This window comes from Empidonax traillii, unplaced genomic scaffold (assembly GCF_003031625.1).
Source record: "Empidonax traillii isolate 1590-97213 ecotype Southwest subspecies unplaced genomic scaffold, ASM303162v1 scaffold753:size306327, whole genome shotgun sequence".
NCBI classification, from domain to species: domain Eukaryota; kingdom Metazoa; phylum Chordata; class Aves; order Passeriformes; family Tyrannidae; genus Empidonax; species Empidonax traillii.
In genome coordinates, this window is record NW_020955946.1 from 93,128 (window position 1) to 113,813 (window position 20,686).

Sequence of the window (20,686 nt, forward strand, 5' to 3'; positions counted from 1 at the left end):
TGACCGGGAATCGAACCCGGGCCTCGGTGGTGACAGCGCCGCGTCCTTAACCACTAGACCACCAGGGGCTCCCAATAGGTTCAGTAAATTAGCAAGCAATATACCATAACATGGAATTAGACCCAGTGACCCAGGAATTCAAGTTAGGAGGGGACCTCTTAGGAAAGATTTCTGGGTGCATCAGGCATACCAGTAAATCCATAGTCTATCACCTGAAGTCTGTGCATCTATCACTCGTTTGATGAGCTTTGCTTTGCCCAACGTTAAAACAAACTTTCACATGTCATCAACAGCTACCTTCAAAAGAGGCTGAAACAGCATTGTTTTGACACTGCTATGTATAATTGAGCTCCAGTTGGTTGATACTGTACACCTTCTGGTGACCATTTCCAAAACTGTACAAGAAAGGTCCCTTTAAAAAAAAATGTTCTGCTTACACAGACGGTAAATGCAGAAAAATCAAGCTGTTGGAGCTACAATGTTGCCAACAAGAGAGAACACGAGATGTGAAAGGAACACCCAGAGTTACTGGAGAGCTATCACAGAAAACAGGCCCACAAAGCATGCCTGTTACTGAGATCAGAATTCCCAACAGGTTCCAATAACAAGCAGATTTTTATTTGAGGCACCACTTGTTTTCAATTACAGCCATCTACACCTTCTGCTAACATTCTTACGAGATGAGACCTTGTAAGTGACACTATCCATCTTCAGACCAGAGCTATGACAGACTTACTGAATCCAGGATATTCCAGGAAATTAATCTCTCTCCAGGTTTCCAAATTCTGTTCAGCACCTTATTCTTCAAAAAAAAGATATCTGGAAAAAAATTAATGAATTCCCTGCTTCCCTAAATATCATTGCCACCACGATCCTAAGAAAACATGCAAGAACCCATCTTGATAAAACAGAAAAAAGTTGACAGAGGATGGCAAAACAGAAGCACTGTAGGGGCAAGCCTCTTCTAGGAGCTGATTTAGGTGTTCCAGGTTGAGTGCTGCTCTGGATCTCACCAGTCCTTGATAGCTCTGCATGGTAGCAGTGTCCAGATCAGTGTATCAACCACACTGACAATGGATGACTCCACTTTGTAGGAGTGGAAACAGAAAAAGCCATTCCAAAACTATCCAGGCAGCCTCACGTAACACAAGATCACAAGACACTCAAAGAGGAATTGAAGCAGGAACTAGCTCATTTACTCTGTGCCGATGGTAGAGACCTGACCTCCAAAGGATCTCTCAGCCCTGTAAATTGTCCTAACAGTCATACACAAAAACTACTGCTGGCACTCATTTCAACAGCTGCATCTAAATATCCACCTTCTGCTGCCTTTGATATGACTGCTTTGGTTTGTGAAACAGCCCATTTCCTCTCCATCTGCTGCTCCTATGCCTGCCTCCTGCCGAGGTTGTAGGCTGGCTTTCTCATGCCTCCAGAAACTCAGGCTTCCATTTTCCCCACTTTATTTTTAAGCCAGTTGAAAAATATTTATCTTTATGTGATCGCAAAGACCAACGGATCTAGCTACCTGAAAAGGTCTCTTCACAGTTAGAAGAAAAACTTTAGGCTGAGAAGGGTCACATGAACAACAAAGCCCACCTGGGTTCACACTGCATATGGAAGCATGCAGAGGCACTTGGGATAACAGATGACTGTTTTTTCAGCCTGAAGCTGCTTCCTCTGTATCTGGGGTGATGTCTCATGCAAACAGGTACTGAGATTTTGGTGAAGCATGACATGCTGTAGGTACCCTCTAGAAACACTTCGAGCATCGCAGCCTGGCAACTATAACAGCAGCACAGAAGAATATCAGCTTAGCATCACCTCTTTTTTTACAAGAGAAACACTTTATCCCTGGACATTATTCCAGATATAATGAAAAAGAGGCTGTCACAAGCCTTCTGAGCGTTGTTTTACAGTGCTTGAAAGAAGACAGGGTTTTGGGTTTTTGGTTTGTTTTGGTTTTTTTTTCAGGCAAGAACAAATTACATTCTTCTTGGGTTTTGTCTGGTTTTGGTTTTTTTGTTTGTTTGTTTTGTTTTTCTCCTGCTTTCTTTTTTTGAACTATATTTTACTACCCATTTTGGAAAACTGGCCATTATCACAACAGAAAGAAAAATTCCTTGAGAATGGCTGTGGGCAGAGGGAGGAAGAAAAAAGACATGCAATATCTACAGGAATCAATACTGATAAGACAGGAATTGTCTGGCCTCTTTGTACTCATGTGCTGTGCACTGCATTTTGTGGGGCTAAGCTGAGACAGCAGGTGATGAAGATTAACAGTCTTCCAGATCTGCATGGAAAGGAGCAGAAAAAAGCCTGATGATTTTACTGGTAATTTCCCCTTTATATTAGTCACTTCAATAACCCATGCTTCACTTACAGGAATGAAACTGGACTCCAAGTACTATGAAATACTAAATTGCCACCCACTAAAATTGGGTGGCAATTTCTCTGTCTTTCAAGACTATGGATGCATTTGTTCCTAAAGGTGACCCTGATCTACCTTCTAGCTTTCTCAAAGACCATCCTAGCTTAGGGTTTAGAACTCCAAGGAAGTTCAGGTAAATGGTGTTCCTAAAAGTGTTCCTACAACATATGTAGGAACCTAGTTTAGCTTGTGGATCCAGAGTAAGATGAACCAAGACAACAGTAGAAAGAGTTGGAGGGGTTTAGGAGGAAAAAAACCTGATAAAGAGGTTACAAGACATCAAACAACATTGACAATGCCCAGTGATCTCTATTCTCAAATGCAACTTTGCAAAGGAGTGGCAGGCAGGATGTATTTTGTAGTCACAAGCATATAACTACTCAGATGCAAACTGTAATCACACACCACCCTTCCATTTTTACAGTTTCGAACACAGGAAAACACAGTTTATTTCGTAATCCTGATTATCTTGCTCTGGAGACTCAAAGTGAGACAGACTGCACCCTCTTTGCAGCTCTCAAAAAGCAAGACCTGTTAGAGGACAGAAACACTTCTTGTCACTGACTTCACTTCAAACTGGAGGGACAGCAGTCGCTACAGACATCTGCACTTGTTCACATTCAGCTTGCTTGCCACCCTCCTGTGCGCCTCCCTCCCCCCCGTATGAAATGCAGCCTTGAAAGAAGTTAAGGTCAGACACATCAATAAAAACAACACCACAGAAAAATTTCAGACTCAGTTTAAGTGAGTAATGGAAGTAATATCAAAGACTGGCTAAGTCACCAGCTTACTGAAGCTACTTTCACAGTAGCTTCAGTCATAGCTACTGAAGAGGTAGAGAAAAAAATTCTCCAATAAGATGGTTGTTTGCTTGATACCTATGCCAGTCAGATACAATCCCGAACCTCAAACACAAGCAAGCAGAAGCATCCACTGTAGTACAGCCATATACACTTATTTCTAAAAAAGTATATGGCAAATAGAAGAAACCAGAACACAACACAAGAACTAGATTTTACTCTCCTCAGTCATGCAAGGTATTGAAATTCCATGCCAGACTCTGTTCTAGGCTAAACTCAAAAAGTCACTAGTTAAAATTAAAAATAATTCCTCTGATGTTAGCACAGCATTGTCAGTCTAAGGAAAATAAAAGTTGACTGATATTATGGGACATTCTGTTCAGGTGAAGAAATTTGGCTCATAAGTAACAGAAGTTTAAAAATCCACCAAAATCTGACACCTAAAACAAGAAGCTCTTAAAAAAAAAAAAAAAAGTCTGTGAAAGTTTCCAAGTATGATATTTTGAAAACATTTGCAAGAAACAACTTTTTACAAATGTAACACACTGGACTTCTCGGAAAGCAAAGAAAACACTTACTGTGGTTGCATTTGCTGAGGTAACCCAACAGGAGGCTTCTGCTTGATGGTGAATGCCATCTGAGTCATAGGGCCAACCTTTGGTGGGACCTGCACCTTCTGAGAGAAGGTCTGCTGGGCAGCCTGCTGGGGTATGGGCCATGGGGGAACAACAGGGCTCCGGCCTCCAGTGGAAGATGTGTCTTGCACGACTGTATCCTCACAGGAATTACCTTTTGTTCCTGGTTTACACACACAAAGCTGAGGTCGCAGGCACATCCCTCCATTTTGGCATGGTGGTGCACAGTTAGCTAAGAAAAAACATTTTAAAAAGCACCTGTGAAACAAAGCACGAAGGACAGTGCAAACCCTCCCCATCATAAAAAAAGGCATTAATTGTTAATGTAATTGGAGTACAAGAGAGCAGCATTGCTTAGCGCCACAAAAGATAGTATAAAAGCTCGTACAGCTTCTACTGCTTTCCTACGTAAGATTTGCACAACATCTGAACAGCTTTAAAAGGTAAAATGCTGGCGATCTAAAAAATAGGAAATGCACAAGTTAAATCAAGAAATACAGCATTATTTCAAATTTTCCAGTTAGTGGCCTTTAACACTCTCTTCCCAGCATTCTTCCTCCTCATACTCTAACAACCTACTGATCCTGGCCTGGATTCATTCCACTACTATTTTTAAATCAGATACTGCATAGGTACCTAGACTAAATCCCTACAGTTACATTATAGACCACGAAAACAATGCAGAGAAGCACGAAGAGATTCAACCTTTCCCTTACTAAAACCCAAGTGACATTCCCTCCTCTACCACCACCAAACATAAAAAAAAGAGATGCATGAGCTGCTGCTGCTACACAGACATCGCTACACCTGGGGATTACATTCTTTGAAGAAACAGACAGGTGCTTGTGATTATCCCAAGCAGCTTCTATGCACTCTTTGTACCATCAGTGAAAAGGGGTCAGATTCTTCAAAAGACAATTCGCCTTCAGAAAGGATTAATTACACTGCTTTGTGTTGCTCTATCTAGTGACTATTGAGGGAGCCTGAATAGTCAGCCTACACTCAACACCCAGGTCACAGACCTAGCAGGATCAACTCCACTCTGAATAAAAACCCTGGAGAAGTAGTAAATCCCACAAAAAAGGGGGAAAAATAAAAAAGCAAAAGCAATTGCTGATCATATGTATAAATAATACTGCAAAAGCATACCTAACTTGAGGATTTATTTTGGATATTTAAATTTACAATGCTATTGCATTTTGAGAACGTTAAAATAACACAAAGATGGCAAAAGAAAACTAATTCTCTTACTCAGAGAAGGGAATTTAACATTAAAATATAATCCTAATTAATATAAACATCAAAATAATTTCATTTGTCCCATTAAAGATGGCATACAACAAAGCATTTATTAAAAAAAAACCCCACTGCTGAGCTACTTAGCTTCTACAAACTACGTATATTTTTAATATTGTTAACGATCTTTTAACATAGACAAAATGATACGCAAGATCAATTTTTACTAAAATAGGTAAGATCATACCTTAAACCACAACATAGGATTCTACATCATATTTAGATACATCCAATTGCACAGGTATATTATTTAAAAAAAAAAAGTCAGTCCACAGCCCTGGGGCAAGTAAATTAGAGTACTTGGCACTTCAATAAGGTTTTAATATGCACATTTATATATAAAAATAAATGCACAAGCATACATATGAAAAAACTTCGTTGGATGGGACTGTGTCAATTTGGAGGACTACTTTGTCAAGTGACAACACCCTCTGACACAGACGTATCACAGTATAGCAACTGTATGTGGCACCAGAATTGCCAAACAACTTTAACCCGAGTTTTGCATGGGGTTGTTCTCACATACACCTTCCCCTCCATCTGTTGTTCAGAAACTTATCTTTTCAACACTACTTAGCTGGGCTACCTTAAGTGCATATTATGCATCTCTCTGGCAACACAAAAATAATCACTGCTTACTTATATTTGTCTATTTTTAAGACTGTGTCTTGTCTTTGATTACTGGAAGACTGGAGACCATTTTCACTGTAAGCTTGAGAAGGGATTTGTAACAAGCATATGCTGTAATATACCAGCCAAGTCTTCCTTGTGGCTTGCTTCTAAGACTTAGATTGTGCTACAAACAGTAAAAATTTGCTTATGTGCACATGACTGAAATTAATTGCATCTTGGAAAATAGATTTAGAAGCCTTAAATTTTAATTAAAAAATCTCTCCAAAGCCAGTGAAACTTAAGACCAGAACAGTGACCCCCATCATCTGGGTCATCTGTAGAAAATGAGTAGAGATGACAGTGAAAGAGTTTGGGAACAGCTGGGAGTTCTTTTGAAAAACATCAGATAAAAAATGCTTAAAAAAAAAAAAAAAAAAGGCAGGACTTTCAAAGGTCCCATTTTTACAACATAAAAAAAAAAACATTAATACTGAACATGTATTTCTGGAGATTTATGGACGTGCACCTATATCAGCCTCTGAGCTTCTCAACAAGTTACTTAAAAAACAAAAACTGAACAGAGAAGTAAGCTAACAAGGCCACCCCAAAAGCCAATATGACAAAATATACACTCTTCTAGGAGATTGATCATGGCATATCTCCTCTCAAAGGGGAAATAACATACGTACACAAGAGACAACACTGAAATAACTGCAACTCTTTTCTCTGTAGTTAAGAACCAAAGCTGTGCTTCAGAAGCCTAAGAAAACTTAAGTTTCTACTTATGAAAGTGAACTTAATGTTGCAGTGAATTTAAAACTATGAAGCTGAAAACAGAACCTGTTTTTAAATTACCTTATGTATTTTACCCCAATAGACTTGAAGATTCTTACTTCTTCACTGACAGCAACATTAACCCCAAAGGTTTATACACATATTACATATACATAAAGCATATGCTCTGCAGGACAAACTGCATTACTCTAACTGGCCTCTAACAAAACAAGCGTCACGAGATACAGCAACTATTGTCTCAGATCACACGAACAGTGGCAACAGGTTAAAAAAATTATCTATTAGATCTTTACACCAATGAACCCTTTGATTGAAATCCTTCATTAATGTTGTGTAGTAGAATATTACAAAACTGGATAAAAGATCATATTTTTTACGAAAGAATTAAACTGAACATTTTAATTTACATAATACAGCAGTTTAGCTTCAAAACTGTCCAAGACAGCTGCAGTGTGCCAAATGAATGACCTAATTATTTTGTTGGAAGGCAACAATAATGGCACACAACTGAAAAGACCAATATTTTCCAAAAAGCTAAGCTTTCAAAAACTGGAGCACAAAGTACTAAGTTCAAAACTGAAAAGCAGGTCAATATACTCCTGTTAAAGACAACTGACTTGGTCCTGTTCAATTCAAGGAGGTCAGGACTGGAGATTCAAAATAGAGCTTGGTAAAGATGCAGATAATGAGATCAGGCTTAGTGGGTCAGAAAAAAGATCCACTTAGTCCAGTCCTCTCCCTCCATTACCAAGATGGATGCCTAAGGACAGGGTGAGATGCAGTAAAAGTTTGCACCATTATAGCCTTTAAGAATTGGAGGCTCAGCAACTTCCTGAGCAAGAGTGCTGCTTTTGATGTTTAATAACCCACAGCAGCCTTTTCTGTCAGAGGTTTACTGACCTGCTTTTTGAACCTCCTAGCTTCAATATCAAAAGTTTTCTATGCCAAGGAAGTTTGTCACGTTGGAAGTCCAGGCATAGACAATATAAGCAATCTTCCCTCGCTTTCCAAAAGCATGGTGAAGGAATAGGGATTCTTTGGGTTGGTTTTTGTGTTTTAAAGAAGATGCCATCTCTATCTACTAAGAATAAAGCCACAGAGACACATTTGCTCTGGAAATACCTACATCACAAAAAGCTGAAATCTGTATTCCAAGATGTTCATACTTTTTATGCATCTTTCCCTAATTAATTGCTGCTCAACACTCTCACAGACTATTACTGGGTTTGACACAACCACATTGGGACTGGTATGGTTGTATTTGCGACATGTTTTCAGAAAAGCAAGATTAAAATACCATTACCGTTAGGCTTAAATACACCCACAACATCTTATGTTGTTTTGGGACTGATCTAAACATACTCACTTTTCAGTCCATGTGTTCATGTTATTATGGCTAAAGAGTATATAAATATTTGCAGGAGCAAGACTTAAAATAAAAGGTTTATAATAGTTTTAAAATATGTAAATATTTTAAACCCTCTACATATACAAAATGTATGTGTTTTTATACATGCTAAATTAAGCATAATTTATTACATGAAATCAGTAATTATAAAACACATCATGCATGGAAGAAGTTTAGATAATTTCTCTTTTGTCCTTTCAAATGACTCAAAATGCAGGAATAACTAACTCCACTTGTCACAAAACAATATTTATATTAAATTAATTCTAATTCTTGAATTAGGATCATTACAATCTCATTCCTATGCTAATCTTTTATCTTAATTCACAATTAATTCCTTCAAAACTAACACAACACTTATTTCCTTGTGTCTCTAGATCACATCAAGAATTGAAATTCACAAAAATGTATCTTCAGTGGGAAAAATCACAATAAACAAATTTACATGTCCCAGAAGTTTCCTGCACTCAAGTAAGTTTCTAGCCTTTCAGCCTCAGCTCCACTTTCAAGGATGTCCTTTATCAAGCAACTGCTGGTGATTTGTACTTAAATGTCCACAGAAGTTTTTCTACATAGATTTCTTTATTTTTTTAATTTCTACACATTTCTAATACTGTCACAACAAGTACACTACAACAGTGTTGTGAGTTTTGCGCTATTTCTAGTGCACCTATCCACTGGGTTTTTTTTTTTCTGTTTCCACATGAAATTTATCTTTTCTTCCTCCTCTTGAGCACACTTAGTCAAGCACCAGTTTAAACAGGATGCACTGTCTTTCAACAAATTTCATCACAGTGCACATATCAACTTCTCCCATAGGAGTGCATAAATTCTGTCAGGCAAAATACATGGTAGAGGGAAAATAATTGAAAATACAGTAATTGGGAAGAGCATTTTAAGTACAGGGCTGTTTCAGATTCCAGCATAGAATGGTTGAGAAATGATGCGTGCATCAAGTTTGCAGAAAGGGGGAAAACCAGCACTCTGGCATGGATATATCTGTGCTTTGAGCAGAAATTTCAAGTTGCTTTACATGACACACAGGAATACTGTTAAGGGCATAATAAATACCATCTTTCTTATTTTATTAATCCAAGATTTCTGTTCCTCGAGCACACAAGGAAACCAAACCAAAGCTCATCTTGGTTGAGCGCACATCCTGAACAAAAAGTTGTGACACAAAGGCACCTTTAACTCCTGCTGTGTTGAAAGACAGAGTGATGATCCCCCACCGATTCCAGAAGAAAAGCAGGGAAGCACTTTCTTTGGAAAGCAACAAGCTGTGGGTTCTGAAAGGAAAGAGACATACTCCAGTTTCCCTCAAAAAATCTGAATACAGTGCTGACATCCTGGAGAAGAGCAATGTTTCTAAGAATTTCCTGTTCTGCAAATTACCCTACTGATTAGCTCACCATTTAATTTTATGATTTTATTCTGGATACCATTTTAAGTCTGAGGATGCAGTACTGGAATCTAGAAACCCAAAAGCTAACTGAAGGAACACCTGGTGTTCACCATCTAATGCTTTTCTGGGGATCTAGTTCTCTGAGTATCTCGCTCCAAACAATTTTCAGAAGTCAAACTTTACCAGAAATAAATCCAACAATTCTAAAGATTCACTGAGAATGGACAAGACCGAAATTTGTAACCGAGGGTGATATAATCATGTTGCAAGACCATTCTATAAAAAAAAGTTTAAATTACTTATAATAATCCTAAGAAACTACATTCACTGCAGAAAACCTGTATGACCTTTACACTACTAATGGAGAAGGTATTACAACCATCTGTGTCTTTCTACACGGGAACTCTGTAGCCTAACTATAAGATCTTAAGGAATTCTTTCCCTAAATACACTTCAAATGAAAGCATGTGCTGTAAGTCTTTGCTTGTCCACTTGAAAACATCAAATTCATTCCCATACTGGCACGTAAACATGACCTCCATGAAGGAAGGGAAACAAAAAACAATGCTTTTGGCATACATATATCTTTTAGAACAAACACACAAAAAAAACCCCAGTTTCTCTCCTAACCCAATGACAACGTAACATACTTTATTTTCTATTTATCTTCATAGTACAATCTCTAGATGCCAAGATCCATCAGAATTCAATAGCAACTATACTCAAATACTTCAAAAAACCAACTTCAGCAAAAGGACACATTATTTTATCAGTCAAAGGATATAACATGCTCTTTGATACTTGCCATTTTCATTCATGTTCTGTTTACTGCAGTTTACATAGTATAAATACTTAAGACTGCACAATCTGAGAGACACTTTAAAGTATTTAATTATATGAGATCATAATTATACATATTCTGGCAATATAAACATTTCACATGCTATAGATCTTTCTATCATTTCAATGTCAAAAAAAGAAATCATACACTACAGAATGGACTAAGCCAAGGAAACCAGCAGATTCTTATGTTCCACTCCATTCTTGCTGCTGGAGTGGTTAACACTCCAGTCTGCAATACTTTTAATTGGCTTAACCTTTCTCATTACAGTGCTTGCTCATTTTGTTACAAAATCCTTCATAATAAATATGCAGGAAACTGAACAAACTAAGACAAATTCCAGTTGTGAAGAGACAACTGGAATTATTTAACTGGATGCAAAATTCAGACAACTGAAGAGTTACCAAAAAAAAAAAAAAAAAAAAAAAAAAAAAAAAAAAAAAAAAAAAAAAAAAAAAAAAAAAAAAAAAAAAAAAAAGAGTGGAGAAAAGACTATTAATCATAATAGAGTAAGTAAAATGCTAAGCACAATGAAGTTTTTCCTAAATTCAACCAACTCTCCATGAGAGTTTACCATTTAGTCGAGCTTCTCTGAAAATCCAGGCCTAAACTGCCATCTAGAGATAATAAAAAAACCTCGATCTGATTTATGAAAAAAAGCCAGTCTTGCCATAGGACACAAAGCAATTTGTCTCTATCAGGAACCAGCTCTCCAAAACCCTAGGTTTATGCAGAGATTCACAAAAAAAGTACATGGCCAAGCATACCTATTTTTAGCTCTGTATTTAAATTAACATCTTGCCTTGCTAACATGTAAAATTATTTCCCTTCTCTGTGCAGTAATAAATGATACGGTGCTGAAGGTTTGCTTTTTTTTTTATCCTCAGTGGGGAGGATGTGTTTTCTAGGAATAAATTAGGCTTTGCAAATCAAGTACTGGTGCTTTTAAAGGCAGAACAAACAAACAAAAAACCAAAACAAAAAAAACACTACTAAAGCAAAAAAACTCAAATCCAACCCAGCATGAGCCCATGCTGGTTACAGAACATGGACTGACTTGACACCCTGAACCAAGGATAATCTACTAATACCCAGTACTGCAGAATCCAAACAAGGAGACAGTTTAGGGAGGTGTATCCCTCCTCATCCACCCTCCACAAATCCTGTATGTCCCAGGCAATGCAAGCTTCCTTTGAGGCAGGATCAGCAGCCCTTCATGGTGAATGCTGCAAAGAAAGGTATCATTAGAGGTGCTGCACTCAACTTCTTCTCAAGGCCCCACAGAGAGCAGAACCCCATCGCTCACTACAGCCCTGATCTCCTGAAGGTTGGGAGGTTTGTTGATCCCTTGCACACAGCCACTTTGCCCAGCTCTCTCACTTCGCAGGAGAGGAAAGAGAGGGGCTCATGTCCCACTTCCAGTTCTCCCTTTCTCCATGCTCAGGAAGAGAAGGTATAAGAGAGGTATAAGACTAGTACTGTAAGTATCAAAGTATCACTTCGCTGTCAATACATAATTTTGGTCCTGCACACGTGCAGAACAACAACAGTGCTCAATCGATGGCTGAACCACAGCTTCCCATGGCACGCATACAGCTTTCTGTGTGTAGCTTTCAAGTTACACACTGGGAAAAAAAAAACAACCAGGAAACCTGAAAGGGAGAAAAAAACCCCAACAAACTCAGTTTTCTGGGTTTCTTCTGATTATGTATTAAGAAAGGAAGCGTTCAGGACTTTTTATAACTTTACTACATCCCCTGCTTCTTTTGTTAACACCAACTGCTGCAATGAGCTGAGCAAGTTCACTACCCATCTGTCATCCACTTCAGTGCAGGAGCACAACAACATCTTGAGAAGTTTCTTCTAAGGTTCTCTTTTTTTTGTTCTGTTTTGTCTTAATGCTGTAGACACTCGTAGTATTTGTAGGAAACAGAGATTATGTATCATTATAAGCTTGTTTCCAGTAAAGTCCCAAGTGTCTCCTCACAAAGAAAAGGCTGGGTATGTTTCCCCGTATACTAATTGTGGACATTATTTCTCCTCACTGAAATGAGGGAATGGTGCATGGCATGGTCACATGTGTACAACAGACAGAAGCTAACAGCTTCCCCAATCTTCTCACAGCTCTTTTACTGTCTCCTCTCACAGGAGGGAGGTTGGCTACAATCAATGCCCAGGAGATGGACACTGTGCTCAAAGTCTGCATTACTGCTGATTCAGGTCTGATTTTCTCTTGAAACATATCTTACCAAATGCACTTATGGAGTTATGGGGCCATCTTTAGTTATGTGCACTATTGTTTTCAGATGCAAAGAAAAAAATATGTTTAAATAATAAAAAGCTAAACCCAAAACATGAATGCTAACAAAGCACCTAATATATTTCAGCCTCATTCCACAAGACCAGAGTACACCTTGACCAAAAAAAAACCACTAAGGCCTGTGTTTCATCAGAACCAAAGGCTTTTGTTTATAGATCAGCTCCTGTTAGTCCATGCTGCTTGCTCATGGAAACTAAGACTACAAAAATTTGGACTCTGTCATACTACTCCCTCCTCCCAAGGGCAGCGAAAAATAAGGCAGAGTAGAAATACCACTGAGTGCTAACAAGAGCTTTCCCACTGCAAAAGCCCATCCATTCCCTGTATATGAAATTCAAAAGTTTTATTTACATATTACAGTAACAAGCACAGCAGAGGCAAAACCCAGCTCCTCAAGTAATGGCTTTCAGTTTTTCAATTTCAAATTGTATAAAAACCTCGCCAAACAATAGATTAAAACGGACTAATGTACAGGTCAGTTACATGAGGTCAAAGTTTAAAACTGAGGCATTTAACTTTGATTTAGACATAATTTGAAGGATATTGATACTGCTTTTACTGAGATGATGGTCTTAGAATGAGAAGAAACAACATTTGGGGACAGTATGCTATAGTTAGACTTTGTATACACAATGTAAATAAATAGACCTCGGTAAAACTCAAACCCACAAAATTGATTAAGCACAAGCCTCAGGAACTGTTTATGACCGAAAACCTCCAAAAAGTACAGCTGCAAACTGAAGTACACAGTTCCCATGATTGGAAGTATAGCTCTCTTGCATACCACCATTTCAAAGAGCTGAACTGAAGGCAGAAAAAGAGTAGATTCTGAGAGTAGTAGATTCTGAGCAACCAATATTAAAATACTTAGTGATACAGAGTTTTATATCTAAAGTGCAGGACCCATGTATGCTTCCAAGCTTCCAGGTCTGGATCCTTAACCTATATCAGAACAAGACCTAAGCATGCAACCTTTTTCTCACCTTCCCGAAGAAATTCAGGAACACAAGATAGAAGCAACCTAGGGCATAATCCATCCATGTCTTGGACAATTGGGGATCTAGAACTACTGGTCACATTGTGAAGTGCCCATGTCCTGGAGGAGACACGAAGCTGTAGCGTGCTAACTCATCCATATCAAGAAGTATAGCTCTGGAAGTTTAGGGATCAGATGGCTCAAATTAAACAGGAGTACACAAGCAGAGGCCATGCAGATTCAGGAACTGAACAAAGTGGACCCCTCCTATGGGCAAGTATTCACACAATTTTCCAGTCTCCTGTTTTTACATCAGCAAGAATCTACTGTCGTATATTTTCTTTTTCTGAAAAATAAACTAAACCTCTACAGTGTGTTTATTTTAATGTTGAGTCAGGAAGTCTTTTAAAAGAGAAGAGAATTAGCAACATAATCTTTTAATACAAAAAAAAGACAACAGACTGTTTTATTTTCTTTCCAAGGTGCCCAAACACACAACAGACAAGAAAAGTTCATGATCAAACTCACATAATTCCATCCAGTTCCAACACCAAAATCCTCTCCTTATGCCCAGGCATCGAATACATGCATGCACACATGCAACACCCTCAGCTAAGCAAGACAGAAGATCCTCTTTATCTTAATTGACAATGATGGTGTACATGGGTTCTACATTTACACACTCAGCAGTTCATCTCCCTGTAGGAAACTTCCTCTAAACATGATCCTGCAAAATCCAGTTCCTCACCTGTTTGCCCTAAGAGCCTTTCTTACACCTCTGCAATAAGGAGCTCATGTTTCACTACTCCCTTAACAACAGCCAGGTCGTTCCTTCCCACTTTTTTAACCATCCAGTTTACACTGAGAACACTCTCAAACAACTGATATTAATACTCCAGACAAAACATAGTACACATTTTATAAGGGGTCTACTATTACAATAAAGTAGTTCTTCTCATTTATCTTTTTAAGATATAAGATCCTACATACAATAGGTAATTTTTTTCTTAACTTCCCAACATAAAAAACAGCTCCTTGTAACCATTGAGAAAACAAAACCAGAACAAATAGAAGGAAGTAGCTTTAACTAATAGAAATTTAGTAGCAAGCAATAAAGTAGGAGACAACAGATTTCAATAGGGTAAACACGCAGTTGGGCAGCAAGAACTAATTTCCAGCATAGGCCTTCCCAACATTTGTTAAAACTTGTCCAAGGACACATTTAACCTACGGTTCAATTTCCATAAATGAAATAAATAACAAAAACCCCACACTCCAAGCTCTACTTGCCTTACAGCCATATTATAGAGCTAATTAATGTTTCTATAATGCTCTCCTATGCAACAAGTACTAACAAAACATGGTGTCTCCAGCCTTGGTGGTATCTTATTACTGCACTTACACAGATTATAACCTATGATAACTATGACTGGAAGACAGTCTTTGTCATGAACCCTTTCATGCACTTCTAACTTTTCAAGGTGTTTACTGCTGTGGTTCAATTTTTCCCACCTTTGTCTTTATCCAAAGATGGATGTTCTGAAAGCTTCAAAAAGGTTGCTTTGGATTGTTAGACATTATTCTCCTAGCACAAAGCAATTCTGAATACTTTTAACACTGAGTACTATGAGTTCATCTTTTCAACTACAATGATGTAGTTCTTCATAACTGAAGTCATACCAAGTTTGAAAAAAAAGTTCTTAAGATAAAATTTAACAATGTAAAACTGAAATAATAGGCACAGAAGGGGGAAAACCCTATATGCCTAAACTGGATACAGTAGGCACTCTCACAGTTTAGAGGAAGACAGAAGCTCACCTTCTAAGGACTGTCGGGCTTCCAAGAGAACATGAATAACTGTAAACACAGCAGGCAGTTCAGCTTCAGACTAAAACTTAGAAAAAGGACTTGAGAAGGCCACTTGCCTCCTCCATACAGATGCTGCCCTCTGACCTGCACAGGAACATTTCAAATACCCCCTGTTGCTGCTATTGAGGGAAAAGCAATGTGGCTGCCACTGCTCCCAGCCAGACCACCACCCGCCTGGGACAGAAGTCACCCGAGGGAATGGCAGCCTCAACCTCATGCGTGAGAAAGTAGAGCTAGCAAACACCACCAAGAGAAAGGGAATGGGAAGCAGCCTGGGCTGCAAGACCATATCTCTTCTCTTCACCCCCTCCTTCTGTGGGTTACAGGCAGGCTTATTCACACAGGTGCAGCAGAGCAGAAACACATGCTGCTTGTTCCAGCCTGGGATTACACCTGAGCTAATAAACCTTGCTGATCAGAGCTGGCTCTCAGCACTCTGGTTCTGGAAGCACAATGCAGACAAATGGAAGCTGGCTCTGGAAAAAGCCAGTGTAGGTCTGGGGTTTATTAGCTCAGGCTTTGCACCATGCAAAAAAATAAAATCTGGCCCTAGAGACCAAATAGCTTATTAAAGTGATACTGAGACTGAGCTAATAAACCCTGACAGATCCAAACTGCCTTTGCATCAAGTCAGCTCAGGTGTTCTGACATCTGTGGTACAATTAATCCACTACTACAATAATCCTCTCAAAAACAACAGAGCTCACTATCTGAATTTAAAAATCACTTCTTTTTACAGAGAACAAAGGGGTTAACTGTTGTTCAGTTATAGGGTTTCTGGTCTTCTGAAAGGAACATCAGCAGCTTCCAGAAAAGGTGATATCTGGCTTTCATGACTGTGAGACTAATCTTCCATAGCTAAATCAAGTCAGTGCTATCTCATGGTTTGCCTAAGTTACAAAACAGACAACTTCAGTACATTCAGTGCTTCCCTTGGCCTGCCAAGAGGGGGGTGAAACTGAGAAGATCCAAGCCAAGTGTATTATACCAGTGCTAGGAGGTATTAGAGTAGCATTAGAGGAGGCAGCAAAAATATTTAATGCTAAAGAAACCCTAATATCAGAGGCACAAAAAGAGAAAGAAAGGTCAAGGAGAAAATCCCCCCCACCTTTCTTTTAACCCTTTCTCTGCTGCTCCATTCCTCCAGTAACTATATGAATGAACCAAGTAATAATGGATTTAAATTAAATTCTATGTAGTTATCCCATAAAAATCCAATTGGTTGACTTGGTCTTTATTGAAGACTCTAAAAGTAAAAACCAGAAAAGACAAAAAAGAGCAAAGAGTTGAATAATAATCAAAAAAATTAAAAAGACAAAACAAAGGACTGAAAGTAAACTACTTAATTTATAAACAAAAATTAAAAAGAATGAAGTTATGTGAAAATAAAAGTTACTACAAGACAGAAGAAGAGCCACAAACAGCTACGTTGTTTGGGTTTTGTTCAAAATAGTGAAAATAAAATTGTTTCACAATAGCATAGCAGTTGAAATAAGTTTTCCATTTTATCTCCCAAAGTTACTGAGAGATTTTTTCACTTTGATTAGTATTTCAGCTACGGTAGTGTTTATTAAGCTCTGCAATTAACCTTAAAATACCACTGTAAGCTGAAGGAAATCACTTCAGCACTAATAAGATGTTAAACAAAAAAGGTGACGAACTTAACACAGCAGCATGTATTATAAGCTGAAAATGTTAATTTAGAAGAGTATCCTAAATACATGTCTAAATTGGTCAAGGAAACTGAAGTTTTGTCTTTAACTACTGTAATAAAGTCTTAGCTTCTTAGCAACATGTCCATGAGGTCAAAGGTACTTGACCTTACTCAGTATTACAAAAGTGATTGCTCTCTATTGTGAAAAATCCCACACAGGGACAAAAACCACCCCCCCCAAAAAAAAAAAAAAAAACAAAACCACACACACACACAAAAAAAACCCCAAACAAGTAAACCAGCATTTGCACCCTGGAAGCATTTACTCCAACTCTCTCAAGGACAGAAGTCTGTCCTGCTGAACTAAAGTGCTAAGGTCTGCCCAATCTCACTGATACCCAGAGTTTCCCAAAGAGGTATGCTATTTCAGTGTTTCCTGACCTCATGGCAACACCACTTTAGTCATTTGCAGTCATTCTGAATCTTGCCTAAATTGCTAGAAATTCTTCCACTTTCTTATTAGAAAGCACAACCTGAGTATCACAGTATTGACTCTATCAGTGTTATTTTATGCATGCATTTTGTGCTTCTGGTTATTAAAGCAGAGATACATTCCCCACCAAGACCTTCTCCAAACCTACTTCTTTTGCATTGTTCGCTGCTTCAAGAATTCCATGCCCTAAGCACGGGATCATCACATGGACTGCTGGTTGAAGGGACAATGTGGGTAGATGACAAATTCTTGCTCCCCACCTGTGCTTCTCTGGTTGATTCTTTACCCTGTTAAGCCTCCCATTCAAAAAACTCCTAAAAAACAAGCACTAATGGAGAGAAGAAGGTGTTCACAAAACAAACAGCCTCCACAAAGCTCTCTCCAAAAATGTCACTGCTTGTGCTGAGGATAACGGTAACACGCATCCTCTATTCATCCCTTAGAAATTCTGAAGGTTAGGAAGGAAGGATTTAGGGATGAAGTGTTACAACTGCTGTTGTGGGTTTTGTAGCTCAGCCAGCACCTCTTTGCCTACAGGCGATGCCCAGCATCCACCACCTCGCCAGATGCCAGCATGGTCCCCTCGGGTCCCCACGGCGCTACTGACCGCAGGGGCGTTCCCTCACACACCCACCTCCCCGACCGCAGGGCTACTCACGTTTGATGCACCTCTGGGAGCCCGTGGCCTTGCTCCAGCCATGGCAGCACTGCCCCCCGCACACATTGACCCTGCGGGAACAGCAAAGAGGGACGAGTGTCCGGCGGTGCACGCACGGTCAGTCCCGTTCCCCCCCCATCCCGAGCCGGGCGGCGGGGCGGGCACTGGCCTGGGGTGAGAAAAGGCGGGAAGAATTAAACCTTCCGATTAAACTCGACGCCTCAGCCCGGGCCCGGGCCCCACCGCGGACTCCTGGGACGGGGGTGAGCTGGTCCCGCGCCCGACCTCGGCTGCCGCGGGAAGGCGGCAAAGAAACGGGAGTGTGTTCCGCGCCCGCAGCGGGCTCGTCGCCAGCCAGGCACCGGCGGCGGGCAGGTAACGCCGCGGTGTCCCCCCCAAGGAGCCCTGCACGGGCTCCCCCCGTCCCCTACCCAAGGGGGCGACAGCGGCCGTGGCGAAGATGCTGGAGGTGTTCGAGAGGCTGCGGTCGCAGAGGAAGGGGGACGCGCGGGGCGGGAGGGCGCCTTACCCCGGCAGCGGCGGCAGCTGGTGCTTCTGGCGGAGGGGCAGGGCGGCGCTGCTGTTGCCGTGGGGGCCCGGCGGCGCCTTGGGCCGCGGGCCGAAGCGGGCCGGCTTGGCGAAGGAGGAGGCGTGAGCGGCGGAGTTGGGGTGGACCTGCCCGGCGGGGCCCACGCGGAGCTGGACGGCCGCGCCGCCCGGTTTGCTCATCCGCCGGGTCCGCTCCAGGGAACCGCCGGCGCCGTAGCGCGTGTTCAGCTGCACATTGAACGTGCGCTGCTGCTGCTGCTGCTCCCCCCCGAGGAGGGTCGGGCGCTGCTGCCGGCTGCCAGAGGAGCCCCCCCGGCCGGGCTGCAGGACGTACGTGATCCTCCTTAGCCTGCCCTTTTCGGAGGCTGCGAGCGCTGGTGACAAAAATGCACAGGCAGCCAGGGGCAGGAGAAGGAACCCCCATCTGATCCGAGCCATTTCCACGGCGGGAGCCCCTGCAGCCGGCGAGCTTCGCGGACTCGCCGTGCAAAGGTTTCCTCTCCGTGTGTGTGCGCGACCTGCGCCCGGGGCGCGGATCCCTCCTCCGGTCGCTGCCCCCCAACCTGCTCCGGGCGGGGAGAAAAAGGAAAAAAGCCTCAGGATCCTCCCGCCCGCCCCCCAAACTGTTTGGAAAGTTCAGCAAACACTTCGCCCCGTGGAGCAGGAAAACATCGTTGGAAGAAAGGAAGCGACGGGTGCGAGCCGAGCTGCGAGCCGGAGCGGGAAGGGAGGAGGAGCAGCAGGGGAAGGGTGTTTGCTGGAGGGGGGTGGTCGCAATGGAGAGCAGATGTCTCGGTTGCCGGAGCTGCCAGGGGTCTGCGCGCGTGTGGGAGAAACGGCCCCTAAGCCGGTGCGGGCGGCTCCAAAGCCCCGTCTTTAAGAGTTTCTCGGCGACTGAGCGTGTGCGGAGGGGAGGGGGCTGGGGGTGGGTGCCCCTGCCCCGGTGCCGGCCCCGCGCAGCCAATCTGGGGCCGCCGTGACGTCAGGCGGCGCTCCCGGGGCTGGGGAGGGGGCCGGGGCCGGGCCAGGTGACCGCGGGGCGCTGGGGGAGCGGCTGCGGGGGTCCCGGCTGCGAGTCTGCGCCGCTAAGCAAGCCTAAGAAATACCTGTTTTAACTTACAGGCGCCGACTTGCCGTCTGCCGGTGACACAGACGGCGCAGCTGTCCCGTGCGGTTGGGGTAGCGTACCTGTAGTTCTGCAATAGCTGAGCCTTTCTGTTCTAATTTACCGGAGACTCTAAACCCCCAAAAGCGTTTAGACGCATGCTTCACTGTCTAGGTAGGAACTCGATTAAAGCCCTCGCACACTAAAGGTAAGCACATTCCTCAGTCTCAGCTTGATGAAAGCCAGAGGCTGCCCTTAGCAGAAATCCTAGGAGGATTAGGAGAGACTAGATGCTTTCTTGGTTTTCTTTATGTTTGTAAAGCAGTATGTATTATTAAAGAACAAAATTGTACATGCAAACCACAATTGTACACTTGCAATTAATATATAATCAAAACTGCCCACGTTTTTCTCCAGTGTGTCGTAACCGATCTCACCCTTTAGCACTGTAAACAAACAAAAAAAACAAAGTTCACAAAATAACCCGAAGGTTACATCTTTTAAAAGACTCATAAGTTGATGTGTCCGAGTTCTTCCCAAGAAACTTTGTGGTAGATCAGTTTGCAAATCCAGTAGGTTGGAATTTCAGGTCCTCCTCCCCGGGTTCTCCTCTGCTCTTTTCCAAAGCTTTAAGGACACTGACCCTAGCTCCAAACTGATGAGATTTTGCTCTTACATGCTCTTGGCACAGCTACACAGCCGGCAAAGGGAGCAGGAGGGTTTTACATTGACAAGATTCCAGGCAAGAGCCAGCGTTAGGGAGCACAACAGTCCCTTCCTCCTTAGTTCTCATCTATTTAAAACTGCTCAAAAATAAATAGATGTTTTAAATAGATGAG

General features: G+C 41.4%; 1 protein-coding gene across 1 annotated transcript in view; it reads right to left on the bottom strand.

The window, feature by feature from the left end:
- LOC114066278 (latent-transforming growth factor beta-binding protein 1-like) overlaps window positions 1–19,475 on the bottom strand; it is a 109,504-nt gene extending 90,029 nt beyond the window's left edge. The window contains exons 1-3 of the mRNA XM_027900835.1: window positions 18,723–19,475; window positions 18,194–18,264; window positions 3,810–4,098 (exon numbers count right to left, since the gene is read on the bottom strand). Of these exons, the coding sequence (XP_027756636.1) occupies window positions 3,810–4,098; window positions 18,194–18,264; window positions 18,723–19,180 (818 nt within the window). The 5' untranslated portion in view covers window positions 19,181–19,475. The remainder of the gene's footprint in view (window positions 1–3,809; window positions 4,099–18,193; window positions 18,265–18,722) is intronic.
- Window positions 19,476–20,686: the final 1,211 nt, after the last annotated feature.